Below are 18,689 nucleotides of genomic sequence, written 5' to 3'. Positions count from 1 at the left end.
TGTGTGTGTGTGTGGTGCTTGACTCATTTTCATTTTGAGATAGGGTCACATTAAATTGCCCAGGCTGTCTCTGTGAGGTCACCCTGTAGCCCTGGAGGCCTTTAATGTACATTCTTCCTGTAGCTAGGATGACAGACCTGTGCCCCCAAAACCTGTCCTAATTGTCTAACTTTTAGATTATCGACCCTATCCACTGTTCCGTAGGTAGATACAGATGACTCCACAGCATCATCCCCTATTGTGGCTGTCACCCATACGAGTCCACTGTAGGCAGCTGGTGTCACTGAGCAGAAGTTGGGGGGGGGGGGTGTGCAGGGGAGGAGGCTGAGATGTGTCTGTGTGGCTTTCAGATTCTGAAGCTGAACCACTGGTTTTGGATTCTGTGTTTAACCGTGTTTTAGATTGTAGATGGAGAAAGGGAAGAGCATTGTACTAAACCACATCTAAGAACATGACTTTTAGCTGGGGGCTTGGGGGTAGGGGTGGTACATGCCTTTACTTCCTGCATTTGGGAGGCAGAGGCAGGTGGATAGAGAGCTCTAGGACAGCCAGGGCTACAGAGAGAAACCCTGTCCCAAAAAACAAATATAACAATACAACAACAAAACAACAACAACAACAACAAAAACCAACTTTTTTTTTGGTCTTCTTTTTGTTGGTGATGGTTTTTTGTGTCTTTTTTTTTTTCTTTTTATTTGTTGTTTGTTTGTTTCGTTCTGTATTGTTTGAGACAAGCCCTTTCTAGGCAGCTCCAGCTGGCCTGGAACTTACTATGACCAGGCTGGCCTCGAACTCACAGAGATCACCTGCAGTCTCTTAATTTTAAATCAAATGGGACATAGAACAGGGCTGATTGTTTGGGTCAGTGGGTAAAGTGCCTGATAAACTAGTTTGACAAGCTGGGTGACCTGAGTTCAATCCCTGGGACCCACATAAAGGTAGAAGGAGAGAATTGACCCCTCACATGCTCATGGCCCATGAGTACTACACGAAAAGGCTATACACTTACACAGAAATAAATAAAGATAAAGCCAAATTATAGCAGCCAGGCATGGTGGCACATGTCATTAATTCTGGGATTTGAGAGTCAGAGGCCAGCCTGGTTTATGTAGTTCCAGGGCTACACAGTGAGACCTTACCTGAAGAACAGACAAAAATTAAAAATGTAAGGAAAATAACCCATAGTGAGTTTGAGGCCAGCCTCGAATATGTGAGATCTTGTATGAACTCTGGGTTCTGTCCTCCTCACCCCCATCACAAAGTTAATAAATTCCTTTGCAGGGACAGTTCTGGGTACTGAACCTTGGCTCTAATCTGTGCTAGGCAAGTGTTCTACCATTGAGCTACATCCCCAGTCCAAACTCTTACTTTAAAAAAAAAAAGAATATTGAAGTAGCGATAAATACCTGGTTTATATCTTGGTGTTTGTCTTAAACTGTGTGACACTGAATTTCTATGCTTTTTTTTTTCTTTCATAGGATGGATCTTCGACATCACCCAAAAATATGACTTTTCCTTTTATATATGTGGTTTGCTTTACACAGTAGGGATACTCTTTTTGCTCATTCAGCCGTGTATTCAGATGATAGAACAATCCAGAAGGAAGTGCATAGATGGTGCACATGTTTAGTGTCCTGTGGGTTCCCTCCTCGTGCCTACCTCACCTGGCTCCTAGAGGAACGCTCTGTGTGATGACGGGTAGTGTCACTTGTGAATGGCATTGTCATTGCTTCATCTGTAAGCAGAGTGGCCTCTCTGCAGAGGTGGCAGAAGTGACTAGAACTGCGTATGTCTTAGAGGTGACAGTGTTTATAGTTTATTAAATAGTTGGTACAGATGCCCTTATGAAAACTTTCAAGCCAGGCATGGTGGCAAATGCCTGTAATCCCAGTTTTAGGTGGAGACAAGAGGGTTAGAGGTTCAAGGTTAGCCTGGGCTATATGAGACCCTGTATCAAAAAACAAAACAAAATCACAACAAAGGCCAGGCAGTGGTGGCACATGCCTTTAATCCCAGCACTTGGGAGGCAGAGGCAGGCGGATTTCTGAGTTTGAGGCCAGCCTGGTCTACAGAGCGAGTTCCAGGACAGCCAAGGCTACACAGAAAAACCCTGTCTTGAAAAAAAAAAAAAAACAACAAAAAAAAAACAACAACAACAAAAAACACAAAAAAGCTCCCCTTCTCTTTTTCTTCCTCCCACTCTCTCTTCTCCTCCCCTCCCTTCCTCTATCTCTCTGTTTCCTTCCCTTTCTCTCCTTCCTTTTCCCCCTCCCCTTCTCCCTCCCTCTCCCCTCCCGTCCTCTCTCCCTCTCCTTACCTCTTTCCATTCACGGAGACTAGAGTTTTATATGCAAAGACTGAAATAAAAGCTCTGCAACTCAATCACTTCTTTGTAACGTAAAACCCAAGTGTCTGTGTTTCCACAGAAGGTCCGGGTATGTGGGCTTTAAACATGAGAGTATGACTGAGTGTGGTAAGTTCTTACAAGGTATTGTTGGTCTGCTCGGATCATGCAAAGGCAGGTAATCATTTCAAAAGCAGTATAATCTGTGGGCTGCAGAAATGGCTAAGAGGTGAGGCGGTGCTTGCTGCTCTTGCAGAGGACCAGAATTCAGTTCCCAGCACCTCCATGTTGGCTCACAAGCACCTGTAACTCCAGGGCCAGGGGATCAGGCACCCTCTTCTGGTCTAAGCGGCACACATACATACACTCAGACAAAACACCCATACACATAAGATAAAAAAAATTAATAATTTTTAAAAAAGGAATACAGATTAGTACAACTTTGAAAAATAGTTTATATTTTTATGAGAGATTCTGTAGCTAAGAAGTACAATTTCTAACTCTTGTAAGAAATGAAAGTGACCAACCTTTCTAACTCAGTAATCATGCCATTGAAGATGTTGTTAGCCATAAACTGAACACATCCTTCCCATGTGGTCTATGAGTAGATATCCTTAGTCTTAGGAGTGTTTCTTAATGTGCTTCACGATTGAATTAAGGGCTATGATTCAGTCACTTGAGTTCATACCATTATCTTAGATTGAAACATCTTTTTTCTTAGAGCCTGATGTGGTAGCATACACTGCATTCACCCTCGAACTCAGATGGCAGGTGGATCTCTAAATTAAAGGCCAGCCTGGTCTACAGAACAAGTTCAAAGACAGCCAGGGTTTCATGAGGAAACCCTGTCTCAAAGAACAACAAAACGAACAAACAAACAAACAAAAAAACCCCATCTTTTTGGAGTTTCTCTTGCCCAGTGAAATACAAGGTTAAGGTTAAATCACTTGTAGAATATGTGGCCAATCACAAGCAAGAGTCAAGCTTTGTCACTTGTAGAATATGTGGCCAATCACAAGCAAGAGTCAAGCTTTGAGGGCCAGGCGATGGCCCCGTGGGTAAAAGCACTCTTGCTCTTGAAGTAGACCTGAATTTGGTTCCCAGCACCCATATGGGGCAACTCACAACTACCTATAACTCCAGTTTCAGAGGATCTGTCACCCTCCTCTGGACTAATGGGTGCCCAATACTCCCTATACAGACAGACAGACATACACAATTTCTTTTAAGAGTCAGCTGTGAGGTCACAGATGGATTACCTTGTAGCTGGCCATATACCTCACACTGAGCAATGGTGCCAAACAGTCCAGCTCTGGTGACTCTTGACATAGAGAGCATTCACTTGTCTGGACTTGGCACGATTTTAAAAATAGTTCTCTTTGTAGGTTTCATACATAAAGAACTCTTATCTGGGACATCATAAGAACAGACACGCTCCCTTAGCCGAGATCTCTATTTTTCTAAAGCTAAAACATTTCCAGACTACAGAATGCACCTCCCAGGATCATTTTGAAATTTCTGACTGCCTTACTTGTTTATACATACCTTTAAATGGCTTAAATATCTACCTGCTGGTGTGGAGGCATAGCTCATCAATAAGAGCACTTGCCTAACAAGTACGAGACCCTTGGATCCATCTCCACACCATAAAGCAACAAACTTGTACTCGTAATTTGCTCATCAAACAAATGTGCCAGTGTCTTGGGCCAAATTTACCTAAAATGAATCCTCCTGTTCTCAATTATCTTTGGTAATTAAAAGCAGGAATGCTGGGAACTGGATTTGCAGAATGCTCCCAAGGTCTAACTTGCAGTTAGAATGTGAGCAGAGCTTCCCAGATGTACCAGGTAATTAAATGAACAGTTTCCTTCTGCCTCATCTCCGTGGTCTCCTACCCTTAATGACTATTGGAAAGGTTGCTCTATGAAACTGCCCGGATAACACCAATAGTAAGCAAGCTGGCTAATTGAAAGGAGTCCCAAAGGTCCCACTAATGAACACACTTGATATTACCTCCAATGACTTGCGTATTGCCTGGAAGTTAGATAGGTAATAATTTGTATGCCATACTTCATTTGGCCTAGCACAAAGACATGTTTGGGTTTTGTTTTGTTTTGTTTTGTTTTGTTTTGAGACAGGGTCTCACTATGTTGACCAGGCTGACCTTGAAATCACAGAGACTTGCCTCCCTCTGCCTCCCTGCCACTGTCTCCACCCCTGGCCAAAGACCTGCTTAGTATCATCAAACCTGTACCACAACTTAATGTTTTAATAAAGGTAATATCAGCCAGACATGGTGGTGCATACTTTAAATCCTAGCACTTGAGAGGAAGAGGCAGGCGGATCTCTGTGAGTTCGAGGCCAGCCTGCTCCACATAGTGAATTCCAGGTCAGTCAGAGCCTCACAGTGAGGATCAGTCTCAAAAATAAATAAATAAGAAAAACGTGAGCTTTAAAGTTGTAGCAGTAATATTTATTTTCATCTTAAAGGTACACATTTAGGAAAGGTTAAACAACACGTTATGTATTTTGAAAACTACATTAGTCCCTTACTTTCATTGTCTACAGTATCAATCAACAGGAGGCAGTTGTAAGCATGCTGAACGGTCCTATGGGGGGACGCTTGCATTGCTGGCTAGGCATCAGATATCTGGACATTCCACCCACTGACCCAGCTGGAATGGCATCGGGTTAGATTGCTCACATTTCTCTCTGTGGACTTAACTGTACTTAAGGGTACAGTGGCTTCTACTGAAGGGGAGGACCCCGAAGGACTGAAGCAAGTCCTGCTTGTAAAGATCAGCTCCTGTTCCAACCTGAACTGTCCGGAAGATACTTTCAAGGGTTAACTATGTAGTTGTATCATATGCTTTATAGTTTGCAATTTACAAACCTATGGGTTTTTATTTACCTTCAACTAAATAAATGTTGTCCTCTTTAAAGGTGGTCAGTGAGGTTTTTTTTATAAAACTAATCTCTCTTCCTCTCTCTCTCTTTCTCTCTCTCTCTTTCTCTCTCTCTCTTTTCTAAGAGTGCTGGGATTGCAGGTAGGCCCCAATTGTTTTATACAGAACTACTACTGAATTCCACCACTCTCGGTGAAGACAGAATTACTGGAGAACTATTCCCAATGTATTTAAGAACAAAACATTTCAATCAGTTTTAAATATTTGTCTTCAGTCATGTTCCTTCCATTTCTGTGTTGGTTGATTGTCTGAGACAGCCTCATAATGTAGCCCTAGAATGGCCAGATCCCCCTGCCTCTCCCTCCCAAGTTCTAACCATGTGCCACCATGTCTGGCCTACCGTATTAACTTCCATACTGCCTTCGGGTCAGATACAATCTACAGAGCCCTCGTCGGTCTGGCCTTCGGTGGACATGGGGCCAGCTGATACAAAAATTCCCCGTAAGCCACACAGTAACGCAATCGTTTAATCCTAGCACAAGGGAGACAGAGGCAGGAGGATCTTTGTGAGTCCAAGGCCAGCTTGGTAAACAGAATGAGTTCCAGGACAGCCAGAATTACAGAGAGAAACCATGTCTTGAAAAACAAATATCCCTTGCAAGCCTAAGTAGGCTACCAAGCCTTGGTACCAAGCTACTTGGTAGCTTGGTACAGCTACCAAGGCAACAGTGGCACAAAGCTGAGGGAAATTTCCTTGTAACCTTGTATTCAAATGGAAACTATAACCAACAATATACAGCATGGGAAGACTTTTAAAATGACATTGAGGGCTGGAGAGATGGCTCAGCCAATTAAGAGCGCTGACTGCTCCTCCAGAGGACCTGAGTGCAGGTGCCAGCACCCAGATGGTGGCTCACAATGTTACACCTTGTCCTTTGGGCACCACTGTGGAAACCGGGATCTAGGAGAGGCGAAGGAGGCGGAGTCACCAACGCAGGCAGCAGACTCCAGCGACCAACACTGAGGTGCAGATCTACTGTGTTGCGCAGCAGCAAGCGGTTTTTATACCAATGGGGACCAATGGGGAATCAACTTGAGCTCTAGAGTAGGCAACCATCCCTCTGGCACTATGTGGAGGTGTCAGACTGCCAGCACTCAAAGGGACTTCCATAAAGACCAGGGAAGCAGCCACTCTGTTCCGGGCCCACTCAGGGGTTCCACAAGTTTGCTAGCTTCCTCTATTTTGTGTAACGCACAACAAAGTCTCTTATTATTCCCTCATAAGCAGAGTCTCTGAAGCAGGGTTTATGAGCATAAAACCCTCAAGCATCTGAGCCGCGTTACAGTTACAATTTTTACTTTTATCAGAAATTGGGTGTTAGGGATTTTCCCCAGTGTTCCATCATTGTCAACGGGAGACTGAAAGTAAGTGTTTTTGCCCAACCAATCAAATCCATTCTTTCTTTCTGTTGTTAGGAGCAAGCATTATGTTTTGGGTAACTATGTTGCTTAGAGAAGAGTTGGTAACAGGTAGGTTTTGGGGAGCTATTGTTGCGCTGGTCAGTTTAGGGAAAATGGAGTCTGAAGTCAAAACTAACAGCACTCGAGACAAGCTCCTTTTCTCCGCTCCCAGCAACAGTCTGTAGCTCCCGTTCGAGGTAATCAGACAACTTCTTCTGGCCTCTGTGGACACCAGACATGCAAGTGATGTCCAGGCCTACATGCAGGCAAAGCACACACACACATACTATGGAAACGAGTCTTTATAAAAAACAAGGATTCCAAACTACCAGTTCGGAATTTTTTTCTGACTACTTGTCAAATGAAAGATGTGGTCTCCTGGCACTGGATTTTCAATTCTCTCTTGGGTCTCAGGGAACTGAGTAACGACAGTACCACCGAGTCTTCTCTCTAGCCTTCCCCCCCCCCACTTTATTTTTTTATTTTATTTTATTTATTTTTAGTTTTTTTCTTTTTTTTTTTTTCCGAGAAAGGGTTTCTCTGTATAGCCCTGGCTGTCGTGGAACTCACTCTGTAGACCAGGCTGGCCTCAAACTCAGAAAGCCACCTGCCTCTGCCTCTGGAGTGCTGGGATTTAAGGCAAGTGCCGCCACCGCCTGACCTCCTGTCTCTTTATAAAAAAATGAGGTCTCCTGTACCTGGCAGGTCTCCAACTTGCTATGTGGCAGAGGCCTGGGCTAACTAACTACAGGTGAATTGTTGACATTGGTTGCCCACAGCCTCTGCTCTTAAAATCCATGCTGCAAGGTGCTAGCTGGCTGTGTTCCCTTCAGAAAGCAGTGCTCCTCCTCTAAGAACTGACGGGATGTTGAGCAGTGGTACCCTCCTCTAAGTAAGGGTTGTCCACAGACTGACTGGGCTCCCCCAGCCACGCTCCAGTGCCAGGTCCGGGGGCTGGGGGGGAGGGTTGTGTGGTACATGACACCCTAGGCCCACAAGGATAGTGTCTGAATACAAACTGCTGGATGAAGTGAGGGCATAGCTGTGCTCTTCTGGGATACTTCCTGTGCCCCCCAGTGGTGGGTGGAGAGTTCCAGCTGCCCACTCCACGGAGGGGTGAGGGTAACACATCAGGGGGGAAAAATTCAAAAGTCTAGTTGTCATTTTGAATGCCTAGATAGAATAGATATTTGACAAAACCCAGCAATGCATTGTGGGGGATGTGACTTGGTGTGAGACTGCCTACTTGGCGCGAAGGTCAGTACCTTATGAACTGGGCGCAGTGCTGGAGGCGAGAGAGTCAGAAGTTCAAAGTCATCCTCAGAGTCCAGCTAGGGATACTTGTGTGATTTACAAACCCAAACACAAGCCTGCTAATAACTCTTTATTGTTAGTTCGTACACAACAGGTGCCTCTTTCCTCAGGGGCAAAGGGGATGAGGGAGGTGGTGGTCTGAGAGACTTCCCGTCTTGAAGCCCTTAGTACTTGAGCCATGGGTTGGCCTGAGCAACTCAGGGGAGGCTGCTCAAGCAAGGCACTAGGTGGATTTACATGTGTGTGCAAAATTTGATTTTTCAAGTGATGCCTGGAATCAGCAAAACCTGTTGTTGAGAGAGAGTTTGATTTGGACCGGAAGAAGAGTTGGACCACTGTGGCCCCACTGTTGGGAACAGCTGTCCCCTAAATATGCTTCCCCATCTCATTTTCCTGTCTTTGCTTCTTCTTGCGGATCTGCCTCTGGAGCTGGATCTTGTCAGTAAAGAACATCTGCCTCCAGCCCACGTCGTTCGCCAGGGCCCGCATGTCAGGGGTGATGGTGTCACAGGTGGACTGGACTATCTGTTCCCACAGCGAGTCACTCTTGCACAACTGCAGGTGGAAAGAGCCAGAGGCGGGTTTAGAGGCACCATTCACGAGCTCACACCATCACTATCAAACAAACACGGCTGCTCGGGAGGCCTCTTGGGATGTCGGGGGCCATGAAGGTTTGGCCTCCAGAAACTGCTCCTGTCAGAGAGGGGGCAAATACAGCCGTATCTACAAACACTCACAAAAACAATAAAAAATACAAAAAAAAAAAAAAAAAAAAAAAAAAAAAAAAAAAAAAAAAAAAGGAAAAAAAAAAGAAATAAAAATACAAACACTCAGAGGGGCAGCGGGACAAAGCAAGTCCTGCACTCAGTTAAGGTGTGAAACCTGGGGGCTGAGTCGTGTGGAGGGTCTTCTTGTTGTTGTTGTTATCCTTATAGTCTCTCCTCGCTAGCCTAGAACTTGCTATTAGACCAAGCTGACCTTGAACTCACAGAAATCGGCCTGCCTCTGCTCCTAAATGCTGGGATTAAAGCCATGTACCACCATCCTGGCTTTTTGTTTTTGTTTTTGTTTAAGGCAGAGCCTTGCTATGTAGCCCAGGCTGGTCTCTCGCCCTCAGCATTCCTACCTCAGCCTCCAGAGCACAGGCAGAGCAGTCCAGAGTACAGAGTTCACCCTCAGCTCCAAAACACACTTTCCTGCTCTGCAGGCCATTCATTATCTAATCCCATTCTCAACTGTTCCTCTACTCGGGTTACACATCTAACCATGAACAGCAAAGGCAAAGTCTTAGGAAAAAAAAATTAGCCGGGCAGTGGTGGCGCACGCCTTTAATCCCAGCACTTGGGAGGCAGAGGCAGGTGGATTTCTGAGTTCGAGGCCAGCCTGGTCTACAGAGTGAGTTCCAGGACAGCCAGGACTACACAGATAAATCATGTCTCAAAAAGCCAAAACAAAACTTTTTAATTTAGATTTATTTTATGAGCATAAACATGTGTTTATGTGTATATGTGTACACCACAGGAATGCCTAGTGTTGTTGGAGGGCAGAAGGCATTGGCTCCTCTAGAACTGAAGTTATGGATGCTTGTAAGCCACCACATGGGCACTGGAATCTGAGCCTGGGTTCTCTGCAAGTGTTTTTAACTGCTGTAGCCTCTCTCCAGCTCCCAAGACATGTCTTACTAGAAAAACAAAGCAAAACAAAACCAATAAATAAACAAAAAAGCCAGATGCCTTTAATTCTAGCACTCAAGAGGCAGAGGCAGGAGGATCTCTGAGTTTGAGTCCTTCCATGTCTCGAAACAAACACTTGAACCTTTACTTTGAAAGCTAAACTCTAACGTAGATGAGTATCCTGTTGCTGACATAATGCATTTAAGAGTATCTATCTTATGGGGAGCTGGAGAGATGGCTCAGCAGGTAAGAGCACTGATTGCTCTTCTGAAGGTCCTGAGTTCAAATCCCAGCAACCACATGGTGGCTCACAACAGCTATAGTGTACTCATATACATAAAATAAATAAATAAATTTTTAAAAAGAATAAATTAATTAAAAAAAAAAAAAAGAAAGAGTATCTTGTGGCTGGGCGGTGGTGGCACACGCCTTTAATCCCAGCACTTGGGAGGCAGAGGCAGGCAGATTTCTGAGTTTGAGGCCAGCCTGGTCTACAGAGTGAGTTCCAGGACAGCAAGGTTTACACAGAGAAACCCTGTCTCGAAAAAAAAAAAAAAAGAAAACTGGGAAACTGGGCTCAGAAAGACAAGGAAGAGTTTGCCAGCTGCCTAAGGCTCACAGTGGGGAGGAGCTAGAACAAACCCCAGTTCTCCCCTGTGTGCTTGTTTAAATGTGTCCCATTGCTGTGCAAATTTTCCTATTGGAGCCCAGGATGCCACGGGCTGAGCCAGAAGCTCACAGGTGCTAAGCACAAGCTCTACTGCTGAGCTCCATTCCCCAGCTGAGACAGTTATCAGAACAGTACCCCAGGATCTTGATTAGGTAGCCACAACACACTGGACTGGGCTCGCCTTTAATCCCAGCACTTGGGAAGCAGAAGGAGGCAGATCTCTGCGAGTTCAAGCCCATTCTGGTCTACATGGTGAGTTCCAGGCCAGCCAGGAATACATAATGAGACCCTGTCTCAAGATAACAACTACTACAGTAAAATACACCATGCACACATATTCTAGGTCCCCCTCAGCACCCCTACACCAGTCACATAGGGAAGACCTGACAGCTGTGTGTTCACCTGCTCACTGGGTACATTATCTATTTATCCAGAGTTGGGGGCGGGGGTCTCCTTCAAAGGGAGTTTGTGGATACAAGAAAAATAAATGTCCTTGTAGGCTGGCAAGATGGTTCAGCTTGCTTGCTGAAAAATCCCAAGGGCCTGACTTTGATCCCTGAAGTGTAGAAGGTGAAAACCAACTCTGGTAAGATGTCCCCTGACTTATACATACATGCCATAGAACATCCGTTCACATACATATCATACACAAACACACACACACATACACACACACACTTAAAAAGTATTTTTAAATCTACCCCCTCAGCTAAAATGTCACAGTGCAGAGTATCTCTTTTTGTTTCAATGGTGTCTGGTTGGTTGTGACAGGGTCTCACTCTGTAGCACTGGCCGTCCTGGAACTCACAGAGATCCTCCTGCCTCTGCCTTCCAGGTGGTCTCTGCCACCACACTTGGCTGTTGTTTTGTTTCTGGGGCAGGTCTCATGTACAAGCAAGCTTAGTGACTTCAGTTATTTGGGAGCCACAAGGAACATGGCCACAGTCACATCCCAGCCTGGGTGTCTGGACCTCTCTTCTCTCACTGCATTGGAGGTTTCTTTGGGCCATTCTTGGTGCATTTGGAGGCGAAAGGAGAGCAGATCCCCAGGCAGGTGGCCATGTGGCTACCTATCTTGGTGAACTTCCTTCAGTTCAGGGCTGGTCCTCCATCTGACAGGTGTAGATCTTTGCCCTTTTGACATACAAGATACGTGCAGGGTTGCTCTCTTGCCAGTCAAGCTCTAAGGATGCTTCTTTGTTTGTTTATACAGAAAAAATACAGCCACGGAGCCCACCAGATCCTCACCTGCTTGCTGAGATTAAAGGTATATGCCAGCCATGCCTGTAGGTATATGCTACTTGGGTAGGGGTCTCTGGAGGTCAGAAGAGGGTGTTGGATCTCCTGGAGCTAGGGTTACAAGTGATCCACCTGACACCTTGGTTTGCTGAAAACCAAACTCTTGTCTTCTAGAAGAGCAGCAAGCCGTCTTCATCACTGAGCAATCTCTATAGCCCTGGAGAAGACCTACACTAGGTGTGTCAAGGTAGACACACAAACTTAAGTGATAAGAGTCTCTGGTTTGACAGGAATAAAAATCAGGAGAGGGCATGCTAGTGTGTGTTCCACATGGGGTCTCAGTATGCAGCTCTGACTAGCTGGGAGCTCACTGTGTAGACTAGTCTGATCTCCAGCTCATGGGATCCTCTTGCCTCAGCCTCTCAAAGGCTGGAATGGCAGGTGTGAGCCACCGTACCTGGTATCAACGTGCACGGTTTAGTATAAATCCAGTATGAAGTCCTGGGTTCAACCCTAGTAAACATGCACGCACATGCACAAGCTCTTCAGGGAGGGGGTGGCAAAATAGCTCAGCAGGTGAAGGTATTTACTCCCAAGCCTGACAGGCTTGAGCTCGATTCCCCAGAACCCACAAAGGAGAACTAAAGAATCCATTCGCATAGGTTGTCCACTGACGCTTTCACACGTCGTGGCACACAAGTGTGTGTGACACACAGATTAAAAAGATAAATAAATGCAATTTAAAAAAGATTAAATTTACAGATGCCCATGCACATCTTAAATCCTGGCACTTGGAAGAAAGATACAAGGAGCTTTCTGTGATGTTGAGGTTAGCTTGTCTACTTGTCCAGGATGCATTAGGCCCCAGGTTCAATCCCCAGCACTGCATAAACTGGTTATGGTGACACATATGCCGGAAATCCCAGGACTTTTGAGGATGAGGAATTCAAGGTCCTCCCAGATTACATGGTGAGTTTTAAAAATGGCTGGGATGGCAAAGCAGGTGCAGATAAGCACCTGCACTGCAAGTGTGGCAACCCCAGTTTAATGCCCAGAACCCACCGGGAGCCAGAAGTCAAGGACTATTCCACACTGTTGCCCTCTATCTCCTTTATGCGTCATGGCATGTGTATCCATGCATGCACACACCAACCACTGAGCACAGCCTGGCCTTTGAGCCCTGGGATGTTACACAGTGCAGGTTCAAGGCCATGCCTGCAGTATCAGTAGGAGAGCAAGAGAAGCAATGGGGACCGGAGAACTTGAAGGGAAGGGCAGACATCCCCAGAGGCTGCCCTGTCCTTGCACTGACATAAGGAAACAAATCAAGTCTAGGCGGATGCTTTCACTCGGTTCTGACCAGTGCACTTGGGTCACTTCGGCATCTTACTAAGTACGAGTACTTAGGCTGGGCTTGGTGGCACACACCTTTAATCCTTGTACTTAGGAGGCAAAGGGGGAGCTCCCTATGAGTTCCAAGCCAGCCAATAAGACCTAATCTCAAAATAAATAAACTAATTAGTTAATATAAAAATAAGTCAAGGGCCGGAGAGATGGCTCAGCGGTTAAGAGCACTGACTGCTCTTCTGAAGGTCCTGAGTTCAAATCCCAGCAACCACATGGTGGCTCACAACCATCCGTAACGAGATCTGACGCCCTCTTCTGGTGTGTCTGAAGACAGCTACAGTGTACTTCCATATAATAAGTAAATAAATCTTTAGAAAAAAATAAGTCAAGCATTGGTGGTACATGTGTTTAATTCCAGTGCTCTGGAGACAGAGAGGGCATGCATTTCTGTGAGTTCAAGGCCACCCTCGTCTACAGAGTCTCAGAACAGCCAGAGCAATGCAGAGAAACCCTGTCTCAAAAACCAAAGACAAAAATAACAACAACAACAAAAATACATTTAAAAATATGTACAAACAAACAACAGTTACTCATATTCCTCATTCCTGGTCCTGCACTTGTAGAAAATAAAAGTCAAGTCCAAAAACTGTCAGTCAGATGTGATGCCACATCTGTCAGCCTCGCACTCAGGGTACTGAAGCAAGAGGATCATGCCTCAGTTACTCAGTGAGCTCCATGGCAGCTTAATCCATAATAGGATCTGGTCTCAAAAATAAACAGAATTAAATGAGAAATGAATTCTGCAGACTAATAAATTATATTACTGAAAATGAATTCCAGTCATGAAGACATTTTTACTGTATTATTGTAAGGGAGAAATGTTAACTCTTTGGGTAATAGTGCAATATGAACCATCTGGGAAAACCTGTTCTTTTATGAGCCAGTCAAGGTTCATCAGCTGCCAGCAACACCCTCCAACTCTGACTGACTCAAGCCAAAATGGGGGCGCAATGGCACATTCTAATGTGCTTGCCTGTGGGGTACAAAGGCTTTAGAGCTGCAGGAACAGGTGAAGGGGCCTGAAATTAGGGCCCTGTCCTGAAAGATGGGAGTTGGTGGTGTTTTCAGTTGTGTCTAAGCACATGCCACTAAAGACCGAGGCTGCCAAGAGCCTGGGTTTCTCTCATCAGCTTGGGTTGGAAAGACAGGAACAGAGAGTCCACCAAAACGGCCTGTGTTGGAAGAAATGGAAATGGATATGGGCTAGTTACTGCTTAACAACTTTTTAAAAAAGATTTGTTTTATTGTGATGTGTGTGTGTGTATGTGTGTGTGTGTGTGTGTGTGAGAGAGAGAGAAAGAGAGAGAGAGAAAGGGAAAGAAGGAGGGGGGAGACAAAGAGAGAGAGAGAGAGGGGGAGGGAGGGAGGGATAGACAGACAGATGGGGTGTTAGTTCCCCTAGAGTTACAAGTGATCATAAGCCTTCTGACATGGGTGCTGGAAAGAGAGCGTGGGTCTACTGCAGGTTCTCACTATGTAGCCCTGGCTGGCCTAGGACTTACTATGTAGACCAAGATAGCCTCAAACTCACCTGCCTGCCTCTTGAGAGCTGGGAGCCACCAGCTAGCCCTATAAACTCTTAACTCCTGAGACACGCTCAACTCACCCTTGAAGGGCCTCCGTGCTACCTCTGCCTCTGTTCCTAAGCTTGAAAGGTCCCCTACTTAGAACGCCTGCTACTTTGCACTCAAAACCTACATAGAGTAGCCCACTTCTAAGAAGCGAGGCACAGGAAACCATTTGACACACAGTCCTTGTGCCTTATACTAATGTTTCTCGTCAAACCCATCACATTATACTGTGGTCACCTGAATCTGTTTAGTGCTCTAATATCTGATAGTAAGTTCCTTGAGGGCAAGAATAATGCCATCTCAGTTGCTTGTATGTCTAGGACCGTGGCTGTCATGGAGGAAGGACTCAACAAATGGCTGTGGAGAGTAAATACGAGTACACCAGGTGTGATGGTTCACATCTATAATCCCAGAATTTGGGAGGCTGAGGTAGGAGGATTGCCATGAGTTCAAGGCCAGCCTGGACTACAAGGAGAGATACTGTCACAACAGTCTCAAAGGAAAATATAAGCTGGCCATGGTGGGATAGGCCTCTAATCCAGTACTTGGAGGTAGAAACAGGAGGATTCCAAAATCAAGGGTAAGTCAGATGTGCTGGCGCACACCTTTAATCCCAGCCTCAGGAGACAGAGGCAGTAGAGCTCAGAGACCACCCAGGTCTATCAAATGAGTTTGAGGGCAGCCGAGGCTACACAGAGAAACCCTGCCTTTGAAAAAATAAAACAAAACTAAATCCTTATCTTGATACATACATACATACATACATACATACATACATACACCACATACTTAAAAACAAACAGGCTGAAGAGATGGCTCAGAGGTTAAGCGCACTGATTGCTCTTCCAGAGGTCCTGAGTTCAATTCCCAACATCGCCATGGTGGCTCACTACCATCTATCATGGAATCTGATGCCCTCTTCTGGCTGTGTCTGAAGACATCTACAGTGTACTCATATAAATAAAAATAAATAAAATTAAAGAAACCAACAAGCAAATAAAAACCACGGGGTCTGGAGAGATGGCTCAGCAGTTAAGAACACTGGCTGCTTTTGCAGAGGACCCGGGTTTGGTTTCCAGCAACCACATGGCCTGGTGGCTCATAGCTGCCTATTTTAGTTCCAGAGGATCAGATGCCCTCTTCTGGCTTCCATAGGCACTACATGCACATAGTGCGTATACACACAGGTAGGCAAAACACCCATACCCATCAAATAAATACATAAGAAAACAAACAAACCAACCTAAATGAATAAAGGAAGAGGAGAAAAATGGATCTTGGGGGTTAGTTTGGTGGCAAGGCTCTTGGTACAGCTGCGACGCAGCAACAGGGACTGTTACCTTCTCAAACTTTCTTGATGTCTGAGAGAGCCTGGCGATATCTTCCAGGTCCAGGTAGCGGATGATCTTCAGCAGCAGCTTGTCGTTCAGTCGCTCCAGGTAGTCAAATTTACCTTCGCACAGGTTGAAGACATAGTCTAATATTTTTGCACCAAATACTATGGCGACTTGAACTGCAAGCCAAACCACAAACCAACAGGTTCAGTCCCATGAAAAGCATCATCTGGAAGAAGCAAGCTTTAGGACATATCACAGACCCAGTCGTTCCGACTCTCCCCAAGCACTAAGGGAGAAGATTTTTTGAGGCTTTTGTTTGTTACCTTGTTGATAGTGTCGGCTCTCAGTCCGAGCAAAAAGGTAAGTTGGTCATGAATACATGAGAGCAAAGGAAATGTGGTCTAATTATTGGCTAGCAGTCTCCCATATCTCCAGTGGCTAGACCAGCAATGTCGCAAGGTTGATATGATTGGTGATGATAACCCAGACTAACAGCTAACAAAGACTCAGCCATACACAGACGAGGGAGGGTGTGGCCCACCTTGTAGGGAGAGCATGCATAAAATGTGAAGGCCCTCCAAGGGCTCCATCCTTAAGCCAGGACTTTAGAATTACAAGGAAAAGTGCCTGACTGGGTGCTTTTAATCCCAGCACTCAGGAAGCAGAGGTGAGTGGGTCTCTATGAGTTCAAAGTCAGCCTGGTCTGCAGGAGTGAGTTCCAGGTAAATCAGGGATACACAGTGAGTCCATGTCTCACAAAGAAAAAGAAAGGACCTGTGAGATGGTTTGATGGTTAAGGTTGCTGTGGTGGTTTGAATATGCTTGGCCCACAGGAAATGGTGGTTAGGAGGTGTGGCCTTGTTGGAGGAAATGTGGGGGCGGGCTTTGGAGGTCTCCTCCTATGCTCAGGCTCAGCTATAGAAGAGAGCGTCCTCCTGGCTGCCTAAGGATGCCAATCTCTCCTGCTTGCCTTTGAACCAGGAAGCAAAACTTTCAGCTCCTGCTCCAACCTCATGTCTGCCTGCAGGCTGCCATACTTCCTGCTGTGATGATAACGGACTGAAGCTCAGGAACTGTAAGCCAGCCCCAATTAAATGTTTGCCTTTATAAGAGTTGCCTCGCTCATGGTGTCTCTTCACAGCAATGGAGACCCTAACTGAGTTTGAGCAGGATCCATATAGTGTGGGATCCTCTTAGAAAACTCAGATATCAACACACACACACACACACACATACACGCCACACACACACATACACGCACGCCACACACACATACACACACACACACACACACTCAGATACATACATACATACCCAAGAGGCTTAAACAATGAGATTAAAAACACTAGGACAGGGTTGGAGAGATGGCTCAGCGGTTAAGAGCACTGATTGCTCCTCCGAAGGTCCTGAGTTCAAATCCCAGCAACCACATGGTGGCTCATAACCATCCATAATGAGATCTGATGCCCTCTTGTGGGTGTCTGAAGATAGCTACAGTGTACTTACATATAATAAATAAATAAATCTAAAAAAAGAAAGAGAGGAAGGAAGGAAGGAAGGAAGAAATAATAAGGGCTTGCAACTGCATAGAATCTAGAGCCAGTGTCAGCAGACCAGCTGGCTACCCCAAACCTCTTCTGGAGACATCTACACAAGACACTGCTGCCATTTACTGCTATTGGATTCCAATCTGGCTATTGCCACTGTCCAAGGCTGAGCGACAAGGAGCTTGGGCAAGTCAAACAAGCTGTACTGCAAGCCTGGCAGGCCAACAGATGGAGACCCTGTCACCGAGCCCTTCTGCCCTCACCAAAGCATGATCATGCTCAGAGCCACCTTTTCTCCAAATCCATCGTCATTGGGGAAGGTAAAGTATGGGTCTTGGTGAAGCTTGTCCCCATATTTCCAAATAGGCTGTATGTTGAGAAAATGACAGGGAGCATCTCTAGGCGGAGCAAAAGGCTGGGTGCAAATGGCTCACCTGCAACTCCAGAACTATAAGAGGCAGAGATCAGAGGAACATGAGTTCTAAGCCAGCCTGAGTACTACATAGGGAATTCCCAGTCAGTGTCAGCCACGCAGCTAGACCATCTCAAAGAGAAATATAAAAGACCCAAGATGATGCTGCAGGCCTGTAATCCTAGTACTTGGGGCAGGGAGGCGTGTGGTGCTTTGAATAAGAATGATCCCCTAGGATACATCATATGTTTGAGTGTTTAATCACTAGTTAGTGGGACTTTGAGGTTTCAAAAGCCCAGGCCCACCCCAGGCCCAGCTCTCCATCTCTCTGCTTCCAGCGTATGGATCAAATGTAAGGTCTCAGCTTACTGCTCCAGCATTATGCCTGCCTGCTGCTGCCAAGATGGCCATGGACTCACTCTTGAAACTGTCATCGAGTCCCCAGTAAAATGTTTTCTTCTCTAAGTTGCCTTGGTCTTGGTGTCTCTTCACCCCAAGAGAGAATAACCAGGCCAAGATGGAAGTAGATTGATCAAGAGCTCAAGGCTAACATTCAAGACTAGCCTGGGCTACAAACGACCCTATCTCAAAAGAAAGAAAAAAGTATTCAAGAAGATTGCCTTAGAACAAACAAATTATTATCAGCATATATGAAGATTCCTTCCTGTTGCATGTAACATGTGCACCCCTACAGTGTAGAATATGAAAATGGCCTATCCATTCCCCACTCTCTAACACCCCCCCCCAACACACACACACACACACACACATAGCATCTGTGTTGTGTCTCTCAGCCCACATTCATCCT

General features: G+C 45.6%; 2 protein-coding genes and 1 long non-coding RNA gene across 5 annotated transcripts in view; 2 read left to right on the top strand and 1 right to left on the bottom strand.

The window, feature by feature from the left end:
- Window positions 1-1,946, top strand: part of Slc16a14 (solute carrier family 16 member 14) — a 28,461-nt gene extending 26,515 nt beyond the window's left edge. For all 3 annotated transcript variants that reach the window (XM_031368230.1, XM_031368232.1, XM_031368229.1), the window contains one exon: window positions 1,479-1,946. In XM_031368230.1, coding sequence (XP_031224090.1) covers window positions 1,479-1,630 — 152 coding nt within the window. In that variant the 3' untranslated portion in view covers window positions 1,631-1,946. The remainder of the gene's footprint in view (window positions 1-1,478) is intronic.
- Window positions 1,947-6,570: 4,624 nt separating this feature from the next.
- On the top strand, window positions 6,571-11,649 carry LOC116088674. Its single transcript, XR_004117971.1, has 2 exons — window positions 6,571-6,675; window positions 11,582-11,649. It is a non-coding gene; the product is annotated as an uncharacterized LOC116088674 (long non-coding RNA).
- Fbxo36 (F-box protein 36) overlaps window positions 8,083-18,689 on the bottom strand; it is a 63,742-nt gene continuing 53,135 nt past the window's right edge. The window contains exons 3-4 of the mRNA XM_031368228.1: window positions 15,926-16,098; window positions 8,083-8,580 (exon numbers count right to left, since the gene is read on the bottom strand). Of these exons, the coding sequence (XP_031224088.1) occupies window positions 8,392-8,580; window positions 15,926-16,098 (362 nt within the window). The 3' untranslated portion in view covers window positions 8,083-8,391. The remainder of the gene's footprint in view (window positions 8,581-15,925; window positions 16,099-18,689) is intronic.

Source organism: Mastomys coucha, unplaced genomic scaffold (genome assembly GCF_008632895.1).
Source record: "Mastomys coucha isolate ucsf_1 unplaced genomic scaffold, UCSF_Mcou_1 pScaffold14, whole genome shotgun sequence".
NCBI lineage: Eukaryota > Metazoa > Chordata > Mammalia > Rodentia > Muridae > Mastomys > Mastomys coucha.
Note: the sequence above shows the minus strand (reverse complement) of the source record. Positions and strands in the feature narration are given on the sequence as shown.